Source organism: Eschrichtius robustus, chromosome 4, assembly GCF_028021215.1.
Source record: "Eschrichtius robustus isolate mEscRob2 chromosome 4, mEscRob2.pri, whole genome shotgun sequence".
In the NCBI taxonomy this organism is placed as follows: domain Eukaryota; kingdom Metazoa; phylum Chordata; class Mammalia; order Artiodactyla; family Eschrichtiidae; genus Eschrichtius; species Eschrichtius robustus.
This window is the reverse complement of record NC_090827.1, coordinates 78,845,517-78,864,327: the sequence shown is the minus strand read 5'-3', so window position 1 is coordinate 78,864,327 and position 18,811 is coordinate 78,845,517. Positions and strand designations below refer to the sequence as shown.

The following is an 18,811-nucleotide window of genomic DNA, read 5'->3' as shown; positions in this document are numbered from 1 at the left end:
TTTGCGGGTCTTGCTGTGAAAATCAATATGTCTTTGCTTTCTCATTGCTGACTTAGGATTCAGATTCTTTGGTCTGCTCAGTTACTATTTTTTCATCTGCTTTCAAAGTCCTAACTTTTGTTGCCTTCCCAGTCTTTTTGTTCTTGTGAGTTGAAACAAAATTGTAATAAATAATTTATGTGATTTTCTATTTTTTCTTTTTTCATCTTAACATGTAAATGTTTTCCTAGGTTATTAAAGTTTTTTGATAAATAACACTTTATAAATAGTTGCATAATCCATTATTTGGGTGTTTCACAATAATTTCTTTTTAGATATTATTTTGTAGTATTAAACTTTTATAAATAATGCTATGAAGGGCAGTTGAAGGAAATTTTACAAAATAATTAAGTTTCAGCATAATTTGAGTAAAAATCTGATAATTTGTTTTTATAAAATCAGTCATAATGTCTTACAGTCATTTCTTAAAATATTAGATCATGTGGAAAAAATAATCTCATGTTGTGATTAAACAAATTTTGAGTCTATGTAATGCTGAGTGCAACATCTGAAGACAAAGTGATAATGCAGGTTGATTAGGAGGGTTGCTAAAATGGTGAAGACTTTCAGAATTGTTTACTACAATGAGTATATTATGAAGAAATTAACAAGAAAAGAAAACTAAGTTAGGAAACACAAGCAATTTTTACATGTTTGAAAATGTACCATGTCTTCCTGATACCTTTTCTCACTTTTTCCCCTATTGTAATTACTCTTTAATTTATAATCTCTTGCCCCTCTTTCTACTTCTTTCCAACCCTTCTCCCTTCCTCCTTCCCAATTTTTATTATTTATTTGTTTACTTACGTGTTTGTTTATTTTTAAGATTTAACATATTATTTTATCTTTATTACTTTCTTTAAATTGCCTTTCCAGAGATACTCATGTTTATGTAGTTTTTGGCAGAATAACATTAATACCCCATGTTTATAAAGTGGTTTCCCATTATCTCACCTGATCATCACAAGAGCTTGGTGAAATAGACTGAGTAGTTGTTACTGGTATTTGATAATAGGGATAGAAGGATTAAAGACTTTCTCAAAGCCTCAAGAGCGGAGACTAGAATCCAGGCCTTCTGGTGCCCAGTAGAGCTCCATTTCTGTGAGACCAGATTTGCTGCTCTGCTCCGGTGTTAGGGTTCCAGTTGCTCTCCAGATCCCAACTTTTAATTGAACATTGTCTATGTCAGGAAGTGTCTTAGGTTTGGGTGGAGAGGGGAGGTAAGCATTATAGACATAGACTTTGTGGTCTTAAGAGTTTATCTGACTTAATGGGAAAGATAGGTAGTAATTAGATAATCGTGCCAAAAATTATATAAACTCCATGTTGTATGAAAGACTTTAAAGAAGTGACATTTAAAGCTGAATCCCAAAGCCAATCAAATAGCAAATATATTTGAGCACTCGTTACATGCCAGGCAATGTATTTAGGCACTTAGGATACAGATTTGAACTGGACGCCATCCATGTCTTCAGAGATCCTATGCTATAGTGGCAGCAGGCAGACAATAAACATAAAATAAGTAAGAGGACTTAAGATAATGTGAGAAATTCTATGAAGAAAATGCGAAATGATATGATAGAGATAATATGATAGAGATTGGGATTGGCCACTTCAAGGAGACATTTGAACAATACTTGAGCCATGATGATCTTTTAAAGCAGAATGAACATCTAGTGCAAAAGCCCTCATAAAGGAGGAACTTACCTGTTAAAAAGACAAGAAGAAAGGCCATTGTGACTGGGCATAGTTAAGGTAAGTTGGGGAGGAATAGAGGAAAACAAAGTTGGAGAGGTAGGCAGGGCCCATACCATAAATCCTTGTAGGCCATGATAAGTTTAGGTTTTATTCTGTTTGCATCGGAAAGCTATTGGAGAATTTTGAGCAGGGGAGAGACATGAGCTGATTTACATTTTTAATAAGATTGCTTTGGCTGTGTACAGAGGATGGATTTTAGAGAGGTAAGATCAAAGCAGAGAGACAGTGTAGTAGAACACATGAGTTGTGGTGGTGGGTTTGACCTGAGTTTTAGGAGTGGACAGAATGATAAGTGGTTGAATTTGGTGTATATTGTCAAGGTAAAGTTGACATTGGTTGTTCATATGTATTGGATCATTGCTAGGTTTTTTTTGTTTTTGTTTTTATTTTCTTGAGCAACTTGATGCCATTTACTCATAGGAAGAAGACTTGGAGAGGATCAGATTGGGGGATAGCGGGAAATCAGTAGCTTTATTTTGGCCATGTAAGTTTGAGATGCTTAGAAGACATGTGAGAAGCTGGGTATAAATTATTGGGGCTCAGGGGAACAGTTGAGACCGTAGTGTCAACTCTGAGTATTCCTTAAATCCCCAGGAAGAATAGTGCATTTCTTCTTCTGTGTTCTCATAGTATGTTTTATCCCAGGGATATTTTTTTCATAACAGTTGTTGTATTGCTTTGGTGGTTTGTGTGTGTCTTTTCCCACAGTCTGGAATTTTGTTGTATTTCTCTCTGTGGTCTCAGTTTCCAGTACATAATAGATATTCAGTAAATGTTTGATGAATAAATCATGTTTATTTCCCGTCACCACATTCGGTCAGTTTTACCTGCCAAATGTCTAACAAATCTATTTCTTTCTTTCTATCCTCATTGTCTTAGTGCTGATCCTCATCATCCCTCATATAATTAGCATTAACATTAATATTTTACTTGAAAATGAGTTCCACATAATGTTTATTTGAGAGGTAGATGGTTTCTAGAATTGAATCAGTGGTTTGAATGTATCAGAGTCAAGGTGTCTGAATTCTCTTGGCCTTTGCTTCATAAGGAAGGAGAGTGATGCTGAATTTAGACTGAACAGGGGCAGTAGAATTTAAATAGGGCCTAAGATTTAGTGATGTTATTTAAGTATAGGGCAACTTGAACTTTATTTAAATTTAATAAATTAATGACGATTTTTAAGATAGGAAGGTGAGTATAAAAGCAAAAGAGCATAAAGAAGATTTTCACCAGTCTAAAGGAATATGACTGGACCATACTTCAAAGGATCTGGCAGGAGCACAAAGGATGGGCAGATATGGGAGAAATTATGAAGTAAGTGGGTAACTGGCTTGAAAGTGAACATAAAGAGTGAGAAGAGGGATTAAGGAGACAGATGACTGACTTCAGGCTTCTGGGTATACTGAATTCTTCAAGGCCTTTCTTGAACTCTGAAACATGGAGTCTTAACTGAGTATCTTGGACTTATTTATAGTGGTCTGAGAGAATTTATGAAAGTCCTTAAGAGTTATAGTTTATTGGACTTTTAAGTGACATTAATTTGAACTTTTTACTAGTTGGGAACATTTTGGTCCCATAATCCATCTTTGGTGCCTTTCACCTAATGCTGTTCTAAAATAAGTTTAATTTTATTATATACTGGGCAACGAAGCATTCTTCATATTTAATTTCAAATCAAATGTTATGAACTTATTTTAACATCTTTACTGTATTAGGTTTGAGTGTTCCGTTGAATTAAACAAGCTAATAACCCTTTTTTTTAAGGTACAGCAGGGAAGAACTGGAAATTCAGAGAAGGAAACAGCGCTTCCATCTACAAAAGCTGAGTTTACTTCTCCTCCTTCTTTGTTCAAGACTGGACTCCCACCAAGCAGGTTAGTGAGATATTGATGATTCAGTTTATTGAAGGCATTGGTATCTTCACCTTTAGTGCTATATGAAGTATAAAAACTCTGAATGATATACCAAAAAACTGGAACACTCTACTTGGTTTTAGTACAAAATGAATTCTTTGTGAAAAACTCTTCTGGGTGCTATTTCATCTAAAAAAATCTAGGTAAGCAAGAAATGAACAATGGAATATAGTTACATGTATATATAAAGAAACAACAATCTCACATTCAGGACAGGTGGTGACAACAATGGTCGCGCTGTTTTCTGTGCTTATTATTCTTACATAAAGAATTATTGAACTTCCTAAGTCTAGATATACTGGCCTAAAGATGTTTCACTGATTTTAGTAAAAGAGGTTGTAGAAATTTCAGCCTGAGAAATTTTTCAAATTAAAATCATTTTCTTTTCTTTCTTTGGTTTGTTGTGATAATACCTAACTTTGAGTTCTACACGGTACCAACTGTAAGAGGCAAAGATGTTGGCAAATGTCCTTTTAACTTAAACATCACAAGTGATTAGCCCATTACCAGGAAAATGGTAAAGGATAAGCCAAGACTAGGGAAGTTTTATGTCAGCAGTTTAATCTTGGGTTAAAGATGACTCAAACCAGTTATTTCTGTGAGCCTGAAACAAGTCAGTAACTCAACTATTACTAGTTCTCAGCCAGATCATTTACCTTTTCTGTTACTTACTTAAATTTATTTTATGTAGTTTCCTGGTTTTGTCATTCTGATATTTCATACTATATGAATGCAGAAAGAAAACTTGTAATTTAGCCCTAAAATAAAGAGTTTTGAAACTTTCAGCCAAAATTCAATATCATAAAGCCATCTCAGATTTTGACTGTCTCTTCCTAACAATTTCTAGTCATGCATATATACACTACCAAATGTAAAATAGATAGCGAGCGGAAAGCAGCTGCATAGCACAGGGAGATCAGCTCGGTGCTTTGTGACCACCTAGAGGGGTGGGATAGGGAGGGTGGAAGGGAGACGTAAGAGGGAGGGGATATGGGGATATATGAATACATATAGCTGATTCACTTTGTTATACAGCAGAAACTATAATACAACATTGTAAAGCAATTATACTCCAATAAAGATATTAAAAAAAAAAATAAGGGGAAAAATGACTAAATCACAAAAACAAAAAACAAAAAAACAATTACTAGTCATGGACTTTTCCAAATAAGGTTTTTTAAACCAAATGCAATCTCATAAAAGTGTTTGTCTAAGAAGTTATGATAGCTGAGGAATATTGATTCTTTTAATATGTAGTATTCTTTTTTTTTTTTTTCATATTTTAAAAGAGGCCAACCTTCATTCATTGAGTTTATGGTGTTCTGCATTGTAGAATGATATTAAGAGCTTGGACTCTAGAGCCAGACTTCTGGCTCAAATTCTGGCTCTATTACTTACTAGCTGTGAATTACACTAGCTGTGTATTACTAGCTAGTGTGTACTGGGCACATCGCCCAATCTTCTTGTTCTTTCATTTCTTAATCTATAAAATACAGTAATAATACTACATGATACTCTCACTGAATAGTTACGTATATTAAATGGATTAATTTATGTAAGGTGTTTAGCACAGTGGTACATACATAATAAATATTCTATGGATGTTTGTTATTATCATAATTAAACTAATTGAACTTTAAAAAATCAGTAGCAGTTTTTTTGTGTTTTGCCCACTTCCACCCCCCTCCCCTCTTTTTTAAAAATTTGGGCCAGATTATATAGGACATTGTGCCATTATAAGGGTTTTGGCTTTCCCTGTAAGTGAAATATATGGGGAGTCACCATCAGATTTTGAGCAGAGGAATGAAATAATCTGATTTAGGTTTTTAAAGTCTTCAAAGTTAAATTAAATTTAACTGCTTTATTAAGCTCAAGACTACAGAGGAATTAAGGGCAGTAATGTGGAGGCCAGTTAGGAGGCTGTAACAGTTATCTAGACAAGAAATAATGGTAACTTAGACCACGGTGGTAGTGGTGCAGATGGTGAGACACAGTCAGATACTGGATACATTTCAAAAGACATAAAAGATCTTTTATATCTGAGGCGGAAAAGACTATAGGAGGAATGCTTTTTGGAGGGAGGAGACCAAAAGTTCAGTTTAGAATCTGATAAAATTGAGGTGCCTGCTAGTTATACAAGTGGAATATTTGCATGGGAAGTGGATAAGTAGATCTGGAGTAAGGGGAAAGGTATGGACTGGAGGTACAAATCTGGGAGTGATCAGTGTTTAAATAGTACTTAAATGAATCTGTGAAATTGAATTAGATTGTAAATGAGGTAAGTATTAATAGAGAAGTAGTAAGAAGACAGCCTTGAGGCACTTCAATGCAGGTCAGAAAAATAAGGATGGAACAGTAAGAGGAGACAAGTAGAGAAGAATGACTAATCAAATAGGAGGAAAACCCAGTGTATGTCTTGAAAAGGGTGTGTTTCAAAATAGGAGGAATGTTTTAACTATCAAATAAATATTGATTGGCCAAGAAGAAGAGGACTGGGAATGACTTTTGGATTTTAAAATGCAAAGGTTGTGGTGATTCTGACCAGGACATTTTATTTTCAGTGGTATAAGGTGAAGATTTAAAAAAAGACTTTGTGGAATGGATTCAAGAGAGAATAGGAGGAAAGGAATTAGAATGCACAATTTTTTGAGTTTTTTTCTTTTTTCTCTTTTGAGGGGACAGAGAAATGGGACAGTATCTGGAGGGAAATGTGGGGTCAGGAGGAGGGTTTTTTGCCAAAATGAAAGAAATTACAGCATGTTTTTATATTTATGAGAATGAGTTACTAGAGGGGACAATTGATGATGCAGGAATTGAGAAGGGACAGTTGTTAGAGCAGTGTCCTTAAGAAGGTCAGAGAGGGGGGGATGTAACATGCAAGTGGAGGATTTAGCCTTAAAGAGAAGCATGAACAATTCCCTCATTGTAATAGGAGGAAGGGCAGGTGAAGGTAGGTGGGTGGTTAATGGCGATGGAAACAACTGAAAGTTCTCTTTCTGATTGCTTCAGTTTTTTCCAGCAGCATAGAATGCAGACTTATCTGGTGAAAATGAGAATAGTGGAAGAGGGTGTTGAATGTTTGAGAGGAGAGGAGGTCTGAAATAGTTATTTAGAGGTGTGTGAATAAATCTGGGGGAAAGGAGCAGGTTTGCTAGGCAGTTACCTGGAGGGAAATGTGGGGTGAAGAGATGGCTTTTTTTTCCAGGTGGGAGAAATCACAGCATTTTTATATGCTGATGGGAATGAGCAGAGTGAAAAATTTATGACATGGGGAGAGACTGTACATTTCCAACTTTTCTTGAGGTTAATGGCCATAGGTTGAAAATGAAACAAGTCAGCTTGTTTGGGTGTGTTTGTCTTTCCCTTGTCAGGTATTCATGTGTTCATGAAGAGTAGCTAGAGTCGGATTTAGCAGGGGTTGAAGTTATACCAGGCAAATATGCCCAAGGGAGAGAGGGGCAAGGAAGGCGAGAGTGTACTTGAGAGAGTGATTATAATGATGGATCATGGATCTAAGGAGAGATGAAGGAGAGATGGATAAGGAGTGATGGGAGGACACTGGTGGATAAGGCACAGTAAGAAGGAAGTAAAAAAAAAAATGTCAAAAATTAGCAGATTCATCACTTATGCTGAAAAGAATGGATAATTACCACCACAGTTTGTAGAAACAGACGCAACATGTCAATACTGTCACTTTTGGATGCAGAGAACAGTACTCATTGCTCATTAGAAAAGTTTGTTTTCTGGATTCATCTTCGCTTGATGGAAAGGATACTTCTCAGCCACTGTGAAGTATTTCCCTAAATATCTGTGTTTTATTCTTTATATTTATAAAGTATTTCCATTTTATTCTCTGTATTTATGGAAATTAGATGTTTTTGGAAGTAAAATTTTATTGACTTTAGGGAGAAGACAATAATGTCATGTAAGTCATAATAGAGACTGTACAGCAAATATTTAGCAGTAATGAAGTGTAGTACTGACCTAATCACTGTATTTCTGTTGTTTAAAATCTTAGATTGCCATATTAATATATAAATGGCTAATGGTATGTTTACACAGAAAAATTTTTTTTTAATGGTTCTTTGTACTTTATCAGTAGGAATGTTGGATTTCTAACTTTCTGTACTGCCCAGCAAATTGTTAATATTTGATATATCAGAATGTTTTGTTTAATCTTTAAAAGTTTTCATATAGATCAATAAGCAGAATGTTACCATTACTACCAGCAGCCCCTGTTGTGCCCCCTTCATTTATTGTTTTCATTTTTTAATGTTTTGTTTTGAAAAAAATTCAAACTTACAAAGAGTTGCAAGAAAAGTATTAAAGTCTATACACTGTTTACTCAGATTCACCAGTTATTAACATTTTGCCATATTTGCTTTATAATTTCTCAAAAATATTTTTTTCCTGAACCATTTGAATGCTAATTGTAGACATTGTGCCCTTTTACCCCTGAATACTTCAGCATATATTTCCTAAGAACAAAGACATTGTGTTCCGTAATTATAGGAAACAGTTAATCAATGTCAGAACATCTCATAATGAATCAGTACTTTAATATACAAGCCATAAATTTTGCTGATTATTTCAATAATATCTTTCACGGCAGTTCTTTTCTTTCCTCCTTGATTTAGGATTCAGTCCAGGATTATTCATTACAATTAACTCTTTTATCTCTTTATTCTTTTTTGATTTGGGACAGCTTCTTGAACATTCTTTGTATTTGTTGACATTGACTTGAAGAGTACAATCTGGTTATTTTGTAAATCATCCTTCAGTCTGGGTTTGCTTGATGTTCCCACGTTATTAGATTCAGGCTTTGCTTTTGGGGCAGGAATACTACATAAGTAATGTGGTGTTCTCAGTGAATCAGCCTGTAGGTACATGATGTCAGTTTGTCCCATTATTAGTGGTGATAACTTTAATTACTTAGTCGTGGTGGTGTCCTTTGCGTTTCTGCAAAGTTACTGTATAAATAAGTAATCTGTGAGGGGACTGCATAAATATTCCATTTGTCTTTGAACTTTCCATGAATTTTAATGTCCGTTTATGATTTTTGATTTAATCTATTATTACTGTAATGACTGAAAATAGTCATTGTCTAACTCTGTTATTCCTGTTACGTTTATTAGTTGGCATTCTACTTTAAAAATGAGCTTTTCCACCTCCCTCACCTACTTACTTATTATTAGACTCATTAATTTTTATTTTATGTGTGAGTGTGTGTGAGGCTTATAAATGGGGTATATAAACTATATATATACACATACACACACACACATATATACGTATATACACATATATATATATATATATATATATATATATATATACTGTAATTCATATTGATGCTCAAATTGTTCCAGATTTGGTCCGTGGGAGCCTCTTCAAACTGGCTCCTCTGACCTTTTGACATGTCCCCATCATCTTTTTTTGAGGATTTCTTTATTTTCTGGTGTTTCAGTCTTACGTTGTACTTTCCCTGCCCCTTCCCTAGAAGCAGCCATTTCTTGAAGGAATCCTGATGCTTTTTAGTGGGAAATGGTAATTAGAAACCACAGTCTTGGCAATAGTTATGCTCATTGCTATTGGGGTGTCACTATTTCTAGGTCTTTTCAGCACTCAGAGCTAGGAAAAAGCAAGCAATTTCAATGTGAAATTGCCGTATGTATGTTATTTTTATAAAATTTTAATCATATAGTCATGTTTCTTTTACTTCTAGTTTGACACCACAGGTTCTACTCCTCTTTCCCTATTTTGTATTGCATCTTCCTTTTTCCCACAGTGAGAACCTAGTTCCAACAAGTTCAATATATACACTCATTTGCTTAATAATGAAATACAGACAAAATAGATTAGAACTGTGCACCTACCATTACAAAAAACAAACCTATTAAATAGAATTCAAGATTTCTTTCAATTTTTCTTTTTCTTAGATTGAGGGTATATAGTCAAAATATTGTGTTCAGAAATTTCCTTCAGAGTGGTTATATACATTAATCACTTAAAAGATAATTTGATCCATTGTTTCTGTTTCTGTTCAGTATTAGCATTTCTTTTCCTCCATGCTTATTGACTTACTTTCTACATATCTAGAACATTTAACATAGTTCCAAAGGCAAGACTATCCAAAAGTATACTCAGATTAGTCACTCTTTTTGCAATTTTTTTCACTCCTGTCAGTAAACCGTTTCATCTAGTTACTGGCTTAGTCTTCCTGTGTTGTTTTTTTTTTTTTACATAAATAAGCAGCTACATAAACATGTTTTTCCTATTACTTTGAAAGAGTGTCTTATTACTCCTTTAAAGGATTGGCAAGAGTGTAAATAGGTGAACACCAGGGATAAAATTAACTTTTATTAGAATTTTACTTTGAAAGACTTTAATTCTGAAATGGAATTTTAATGAAATATATGCTTAATATAGGCTTTTATGAAACAGTGTTGCTGTTAACTGGTTACACTAACAATATTTATTTCTATTATTGAAGAATTAGGGAAAGAAATACCAACATTTCAAATAAGGTTTTATGAAACTGCAGAAATTAATAATTTGTAAAAGCACTGAAATTTATTTCTGGATAATATATATAACCTGAAGTAAGCCTTTGGTTCTTTTCTCATTTCTGCATTTTGACATCATACTATCTATTTTGAGAAGTATTTCTAAAAATATTCTAGAATTAATAAAATGTTGATAACAAAGACATCTATATTTGAATACCACTAGCAGTCTTAGTTCCACAACAAGTATTTCATATAACTTGAAGAGAATGATACTATCAGAACATGCTAAAGGACTTTAGAAAAAGCATGTCAAGGAAAAGAGAAACAGAACAAGGGGGGTCAGAGACAACAGTATGTAAGAAAAAACATAGAAAATTTATCTCACCAGAAACAGCACCTCTTCTCAGTCTCAGACAAGTACTGCCTCCAAAAAAGCCAATTCAAGCGTTGGGAAGTGGCAGGATCAATATGGGAGGGCCGAATCACCTGATCTAAGGTAAGGCTATTTTTAAACATTGGATACTCCTGATGTTTAGGTCATCAGTGTTGTTTTATCTTATTAGAAAGATAATAAATTTTGACTAGGCTGTACCATTTTCCCCCCTGAATTACACTGTTTCAGTATAGAATTGAGGGTTTTTACACTTACCTTATGAATCAGCCCTTACCACCTCATGTCTCGCCCCTCGTCTCTCTAGCTTTTTATAACATAAATTGCCTGGAACCATGCTAATGGGTGCTCAATAAATGTTTTCCTTCCCCTTGCTGCAGGTTCAATTTTCCTTTCTTGTATCATACCCTATTCAAAAACCCCTGGGTGCTTTTCACTATCTGGAATAAAATTGAGCCCTCTGAGCCGGTCTTTAGGACCTATAAAATTGGACGCCATTGAATCTTTCCAATCTTTATTTCCCAACTACAGTGCATAAACCTGCCATTCTATTAAGTGGGTCTAGGAAGTACTGTCTCCCTTATTGTTGCTATGCTTTTTCTTCATAATCCACCCTCCATAGAATTTTGGTTTGTGTTCTAAATCTTAAATTTACAAAGCATACAAACCTTGGATGGATATTGTAAACTCTCTGAGCCTGTGAAAATGGGAATAATAATTTCTATCCTAAGCGATGTAATGAGAAGCAAGTGTGTTAGGGTATGAAAATGCATTGCCAACAATAAGCAGTTATACTTTGCTTGACTATACAACCTAAGCAGTTATACTTTGCTTGACTAGAAATACAGACTAAGATACCTTCTTAATTTATCGTTTGAAGTTTTAAATAAGGTAATAGTATATGGGAGTGTATTTTGTTTGTTTTTTTTGGTGAAGAATTTAAAGCTTTCTTCCTGGGCAGCTTGATGCTGTATTAATGTGTGTTTTGTTTTGTTTTTTATGTATTTTATTTTATTTTTGGCTGCGCTGGGTCTTCGTTGCTACGTGGGCTTTCTCTGGTTGTGGTGAGCACGGGCTACTCTTCGTCGCGGTGCGCAGGCTTCTCATTGTGGTGGCTTCTCTTGTTGCCGAGCTTGGGCTCTAGGCGTGCTGGCTTCAGTAGTTGTGGCTCGCGGGCTCTAGAGTGCAGGCTCGGCTCGGTAGTTGTGGTGCACAGGCTTAGTTGCTCCACGGCATGTGGGATCTTCCTGGACCAGGGCTCGAACCCGTGTCCCCTGCATTGGCAGGTAGATGCTTAACCACTGCACCACCAGGGAAGTCCCATGCTACTATTACTTTAACATCTGAAATTTCTTTTATATAAACCATTTGACTTATAATTTTTATCTTAAAATAGTTATGCTTTTGATATAACAGTTTATTTCTTGAAATAAATTGGCCATTTTATAAGGAAAATATTAGTTTTTAAATCTGAAAGTGATACATTTCAGTGCTTAGACTATGTAACTTCCCCCTCGCTACCCGCCCCCCACCCCCCCGTACCCCAAAAGATGGTTTGGTAACTCAGAAAACTCCCTATTCTGATTTTGTGATTAGTCTCAGGGAGTATATAGGTAGTAGGAAATTTGACACTGTATTTTCAGTGTGTATTTTGTGCTTTTGAAAATTAAAAAGAAAAAACAACTGTAGATGAAAGCTACATACACTTTCTTATAGCATAAGATAAAAAATGAGATTCCAGCTCTTGTAATTAATGTAACTGAGAAATGGGGAGTTTTTTTAAAGCATTCCTTAAGTCTCTTTGTAAAGAACGATTAAATGATGGTTGAGATCCTTTTCATAAATTACTGTATTTGGAGACCCAGACTTTTCTCACCCTGTTACTCTTAATTTATATATTATAGTGTTTTTTAAATCTGTAAGCTAACTATAGTATATAACAATAACATTTTATTGGTGCAAGTTTGTTTTGTACAGATTTGTAACTCTTGTAAAGCGAATTAGTGAGAAGAATGAAGTAGTTTTAATGAACACAGAAAATTGGAATAGGCAATATGGATGATTGCTATAACCTTATGCCAATGTCCAATTTATTTCTGTATTTTGTTTCCATTTTACAGTCTTAAACTATGCTCCTTTTAGGTAATTAGTTGCAAATTCTAGGTTGTTTTATTAAGCTTGTTTTCCAATATCAGAATACTTTTAAACTAACCCAGACTCTTGAAGGAGGAATAGTAAAAATTGCTTTACAATGTAGAATCACTAAAATATTTAATCCTGCTTGCGTGTTTTATAATAGACAAACAAAACTTAAAAGTGGATGTTAAATGAACATTGAATCTAAGATTGACTCCCTCATTTGTTCTTGCTGCTTACTATTATGTCTTGATGAAGTCGTTTACTGAAAAAACGTACCTGTACTTCATAGCATTTGAGCACTCTGAATGCATGTTGTTATACGTGTAGCTTGTAAGATTTTATGTGATTGGACATATGAAGGCCTTTTTTTTTTTTTTAATTACCTGTAGAAACATATCTTTTCCTATCAGTGATACATTTAAAAAATGCAACTAAGCATAAATATGGCTGGTAAAGCTTTATTCCAAGCTCTGCACAAAAGTAAGTAAACTTGGCTGCCCTAATAAACACAATTTATGTCCTGCAGTGAGTCAAATTTTGGCATATTTCACCTTTAAGTATTCAAGGTTTTTTGTTTGTTTTTAATATAGCTTAACAAGTAACGTGACATTTTAAAAATTCAGGACCCAGAAAATTAGCATGGAAAACATTCTGTGGGTGGGAGGGGGTTTGGAGTTGGTCATACCCAAGCCTGAATATTGACGTTGGCGCGGTACTTCACAAAAGAGCCTCTTTCCACATCTGTGAAAATGAAACTGATTGGACTTACACCTTACTTTCAATGTACTTACGGATGAAATAATTTTTAAGCCTGTGAAAATGCTCTTGCAGGGCACCCACTAAAGTGTTAGTTCCCTTTGGATCTCTGCTCCCATCATAGGCTTTACCAGTCTCTTTAAATATGGTGTGATAGGAAATTAATGTCCTGAAGACAGTTTTTAAATTCTGTGATTTTTTTTTTTTTGGACATGTATCACTTTTCTAGACAGAATTCTTTTTTATTAAGAAGTCTCCACTTGAAAAATGGAATGTAAGTATAGAAGCAGTACTGTCAGTCCACAGAACTCAAAAGATCAATGTGAAAGTATGTATGTAATGAAATCCTTACCATAATTGCTAAACCTTTTTAGATATGACTTTAAATTTATTGAGTAATAAAAACATTAATTTTTATTAACTGCTTTTAGTTCTTTCTAGAAGAGGACAAAATATAAGTCTCTTCTTTGGGCATGCCATTAGTTGTAGTCCTCGACTTTAGCTCTGTATTGGAGTTACATGGCGAGCTACAAAAAATATTGATGCTTAGGCCTGAGAGACTCAGATTTAACTATTTGGTGTGCACTCTGGGCATTGGGGATCTTAAACACTCACTCTCTAGATGATTCTGATGTGCAGGCAAAGTTGAGAACCCCTAATCCATTAGTGGGGTGTGAAATCAATTTGCTGGTCTCAGCCACCAAATATTTCTTGGTTTTATTTTGTTTTTTTTCCTGTGTTATTTGTAAATATTAATAAAATCATATTTGATATTAATGTTATTCTTTTTCCTTTATAGTAAGTGTAAGTAAGTACTGTTTTATGAAATATTTGTTTTTTTTAATATAATGTATATACTGGATTGCTGTGCAAAATGTATTTCCTAAATAACTGTTTTGTGGTTTAAAAAGTTTAAAAACTACTGTACTCTATCATACTTTGACTTAAGATGGACTCAGAGGAGAAACTTTTTTCTTTTTACTTTCGTCTTTAAAATGGGAATAATAATAGTTGCTACCTCATAGGATTATTATGAGGAGTAAATCTATATAAAGTGCTTAAAACAGTGCTTTCCTAGCACCATAGTAGGTGTTCAGTAAATACTAGCAATTGTTATTACCAAGAACAGTAATCTTCAGAGCTGGTGCTTTGTTTTTCTCTTAATGCACATTAAAGACTTTTGTTATGAAGACTGTCCTTTATTTTGGCTGGTAAAAAATAAGCTCAGAGATAAATTTGTGGTCAAAGATTAATAACTAACCTTTTGTCTGTTTTCCCTTGGTTCTGATTTTGTTACTCTTAGGATTTCTATTGTACCTATGTAAGTAGCTCTCATACCCTTTCTGGAACATCAGAATCATCAAAATATGTCATTTTAATTTAATTCCACTAAAATTTCAGAGATATTTTCATATTCATCTGTGCTAGGAGGACAGGTAGAGGTTCTTGTGAATATTCACTGCCTGTATTAAACTGTAGATTAATGAAACTGTAGCTGTCCACTGTGGTTAGTTGCTCTCTCTTTCAGCTTTTTACTATATGATTGAGTCCAATATAGAGAAGAGAATCTTGATAACTGCATTAGCTGTCTGCCTTATTGAACAAATTTGTAAACCCAGTTAAACCTGTGCTATGTAGAAATCCAAGTTACAGTAGATCCTCATGGTGAAGCTCTACTAAATTTTTTTATTCATTGAAATAGAAAGTGGTACATCAGAAACTTTAATAATAATGTGGTTCAATATTGTTTTCCGTAATGTGACATCAGAATTGATGTTTAATTATTCACCTGTGTTAGATATTAAGTGATTTTTGTTACTTTGGTACATATGTGTCTGTTGTAAAATATTTCTAGCAAAATTTCTGATTAAGGTAAATCAATTTGTGTGGTAAAAATGCTTGGGCAAGGAGCTGTTACTATTATGGACATACAAGGAATTGCAATTTTCTAGACTCCCTCTAGTGATATACTTTTATTAAGGAGAATTTCTCATTTGTATGTTTTTATTTTATTTTATTTATTTATTTAAAAAAATATTTATTTATTTATGGCTGTGTTGGGTCTTCGTTGCTATGTGCAGGCTTTCTCCAGTTGGCGGTGAGCGGGGTGCTACTCCTCGCTGCAGTGCGTGGGCCTCTCATTGTCGTGGCCTCTCGTTGCGAAGCACGGGCTCCAGGCATGCAGGCCTCAGCAGTTGTGGCACGTGGGCTCAGCAGTTGTGGCTTGTGGGCTCCAGACCTCAGGCTCAGCAGTTGTGGCACACGGGCCCAGTTGCTCCGTGGCATGTGGGATCCTTCTGGGCCAGGGCTCCAACCCGTGTCCCCCGCATTGGCAGGCAGATTCTTAACCACTGCACCACCAGGGAAGTCCTGTATGTTTTAGAAACATAGTATTTACCATTTTGAATCTTTAGTGATAGAGCAATCCATTTAAAGCTGAAAAAGGTAACCAGACATCTCTGAACATATTGAAGATAAACTTTAATAAATGAGTACTCCCATGTGTCCCAGAATTTTTGGAAGCAGAAGTCCTTAGAAATCCATGGTCAAAAGTTATAGAATCTTTCCCCTTTTGCTACTTTTAACAATTCAGAGAACTTATAATCCAAGTTGCAAATCCAAACAAATTTGTGAGAATTTGTTCTTGATGGGAATAAATTTAAGAAGATGGAGAGGGGAGAATCCAGCGATTGAGAATAGAAGAGAATGGAAAAGAAAATAGTAGGGTAGAAATAAGGATTTTTTTTACAATGAAGTTTAGGTAGTAATAAATGGTGAGGGCAATCCTGGTTTCAGAATATACACCTTTATCTTTTGGGCTGTTGGATCTGAGATGTATTTATATATGGGAGAGCTGATGGCATGTGCTTTGATATGAAATTATAGTGGTCATAGCTTTGTAAGTATTGTAAGTTTTAGGAAAAAATTAGAGCAATATTTGTTTTGTCAGAAGTATTTCAATTTTTATAATGTGTGACTGTTAGGATAGTTTCCCAGCTGCACTGAAGTGTACAAGTTAAGTAAAATCACTTTTGATCTTTGAGATCATGAGGGAACCTAGGGGGTCAATGACCTAGGCATAAAATCAGAAAGGCTTGAACATTTTTTAAATGTATTAACAGAAATCTTAAGTGGCAGGATGGTAAGCAGGAATTAACTATGTAGTTGAAGACATTTCAGATGCCATTATAGACTTTTTATAGGGCTCTCTTCTTGTTTTTGTGAGCATAAAATTATTTATGGGGCTTTTCAAGGTTTACTTGAAACATAGTTTCACTAGTTTTTGATTTCCAAAAGTCTTAAGTTTTTCAAAGGCTGCTTATCTTGCTAGAAGGCAGCATGGCTCAAGGGAAGGGGTCTGAGGCTTTGGAATCAGGAAGACTCAGGTGTGAAAGTTAGTTTTGCCATGTAATTATTACTGAGGTCAGTGACATCACTCTGGCTCTAGCTTTATCATCTCTAACAAGTATATATTAATTTTTTAAGTTAAGGGTTATTGTGAGGTTTAGGTATAGAATGTAGTCATTCAATAATTGGTAGCTGCTGTTATTAGTCATTTTAGGAACCTAATAACTGTGGTGACCTGAAGGATCTATTGTACTTTGATTGTTTTACTTCTATAAAATTTTAAAAACAGAATTGTTCAGAACTGAAAGATAGGTGAAGAGAAATTCATCTAATTTGCATCCACTTTTCATTGCCAATTCCTACAAGTGACTTCTGTATCTTGTTAAGCATATATATTTTTATAAGGTTCTTAGCTACACGTAAAAATGGCTTTTAATGTTATTTTATTTTCTTTTATTGTTAGATTTTCCTATTAAATTTGCAGCATTATTTTGTGATAGACTGTTTTTCCATCTACTCACAAACTTTAATGGTTGTAAATACAATTGGAGGTGGGGCTGGCATTTAAATATTTGAATTTTTCTATCTAAAGGCAAGTTATCAAGAATGAAAAAGTGGTTCCCTATTTATTTTTTCTAATTCTCAGAATAAATCACTAAGGAAGATAACCTTTATGTATCAAAATGAGCATCATTTCTTTTCAAGCCCTTTTGAGGAATTTTTAAGATTTCTGTAATAGAACTATGATATGTGTTACAATTATAGTGGCCAAAAATTTTTATTTCCATTTGTTTAGCATTTGCTACTGATTCAGTTCCACAAAGATAAATTCACTTGGAGACTATTAAAAAATAGTAAACTTTGAAGAAAACCTACAAAAATACTTAAAATTTAGCATTATGATCATTGTTGGGTGTGTTGGTCTTAGCTTATTAATAAAACTTAGTTTTTATGACTATGCAAAGTAGTGAGACCTAAGTGATGTTTTTTCAATGTGTGTTGTGATCTGATTTTATTTTAAATTACATTGCAAAGGGTTTTAGGCTTTATTTCTCACCTAATATTTGTGTTATTGTCCAAACATCTAATTAGGTGAAACTGAAATGATTTAATTTTTATGTTACAGGAGATTACCTGGGGCAATTGATGTTATTGGTCAGACTATAACTATCAGCCGAGTAGAAGGAAGGCGACGGGCAAATGAAAACAGCAACATACAGGTTTAGTATTTTAAAAGTTTTTTTTTTTTTTTAAATGAAGGATTATATCTGTGTTCTAATTTAATTTATTCATTCATAGCACTATGCTATGTGTAAGGTGATTTAGGTGCTACAAAGGGGATTTAAAATGTGGAATCAATCACCATGTTATTTAAATGGAACAAAAGCTGTTCCATTTAAAATTTATAACCTTTGGATCTTTTTCAGTAAGATATTTTTTTTTCCTTGCTATAAATGTGATATATAGGCTCATTGGACTAAAAAAGGAAAATATGGGAAAAGTTTAAAGAAGAAAATAAAACAGTCGATAGTTCTGCCATCTAAAGATAACCACTCTTGGGCTTCCCTGGTGGCGCAGTGGTTGAGAGTCTGCCTGCCAATGCAGGGGACACGGGTTCGAGCCCTGGTCTGGGAAGATCCCACATGCCACGGAGCAACTGGGCCCGTGAGCCATAATTACTGAGCCTGTGCGTCTGGAGCCTGTGCTCCGCGACAAGAGAGGCCGCGATAGTGAGAGGCCCGTGCACCGCGATGAAGAGTGGCCCCCGCTTGCCACAACTAGAGAAAGCCCTCGCACAGAAACAAAGACCCAACACAGCCATAAATAAATAAATTAAAAAAAAAAAATCACACACACACAAAAATTCTTAAAGATAACCACTCTTAACATTTTGGTACATCTCTTCCTCGTCACTAAGCAAGATTGGGATAGATGCTACTATGGTTATATTTTTGTGT

At 34.5% G+C, this 18,811-nt stretch overlaps 1 protein-coding gene across 30 annotated transcripts in view; it reads left to right on the top strand.

Moving 5' to 3' along the window:
• FIP1L1 (factor interacting with PAPOLA and CPSF1) overlaps window positions 1–18,811 on the top strand; it is a 68,057-nt gene that overhangs the window by 16,940 nt on the left and 32,306 nt on the right. For 16 of the 30 annotated variants that reach the window (XM_068542974.1, XM_068542979.1, XM_068542978.1 and 13 more), the window contains 3 exons: window positions 3,562–3,671; window positions 10,608–10,715; window positions 17,980–18,073. In XM_068542974.1, coding sequence (XP_068399075.1) covers window positions 3,562–3,671; window positions 10,608–10,715; window positions 17,980–18,073 — 312 coding nt within the window. The remainder of the gene's footprint in view (window positions 1–3,561; window positions 3,672–10,607; window positions 10,716–17,979; window positions 18,074–18,811) is intronic. The other 14 variants (XM_068542977.1, XM_068542981.1, XM_068542980.1 and 11 more) reach the window with 1 other exon arrangement.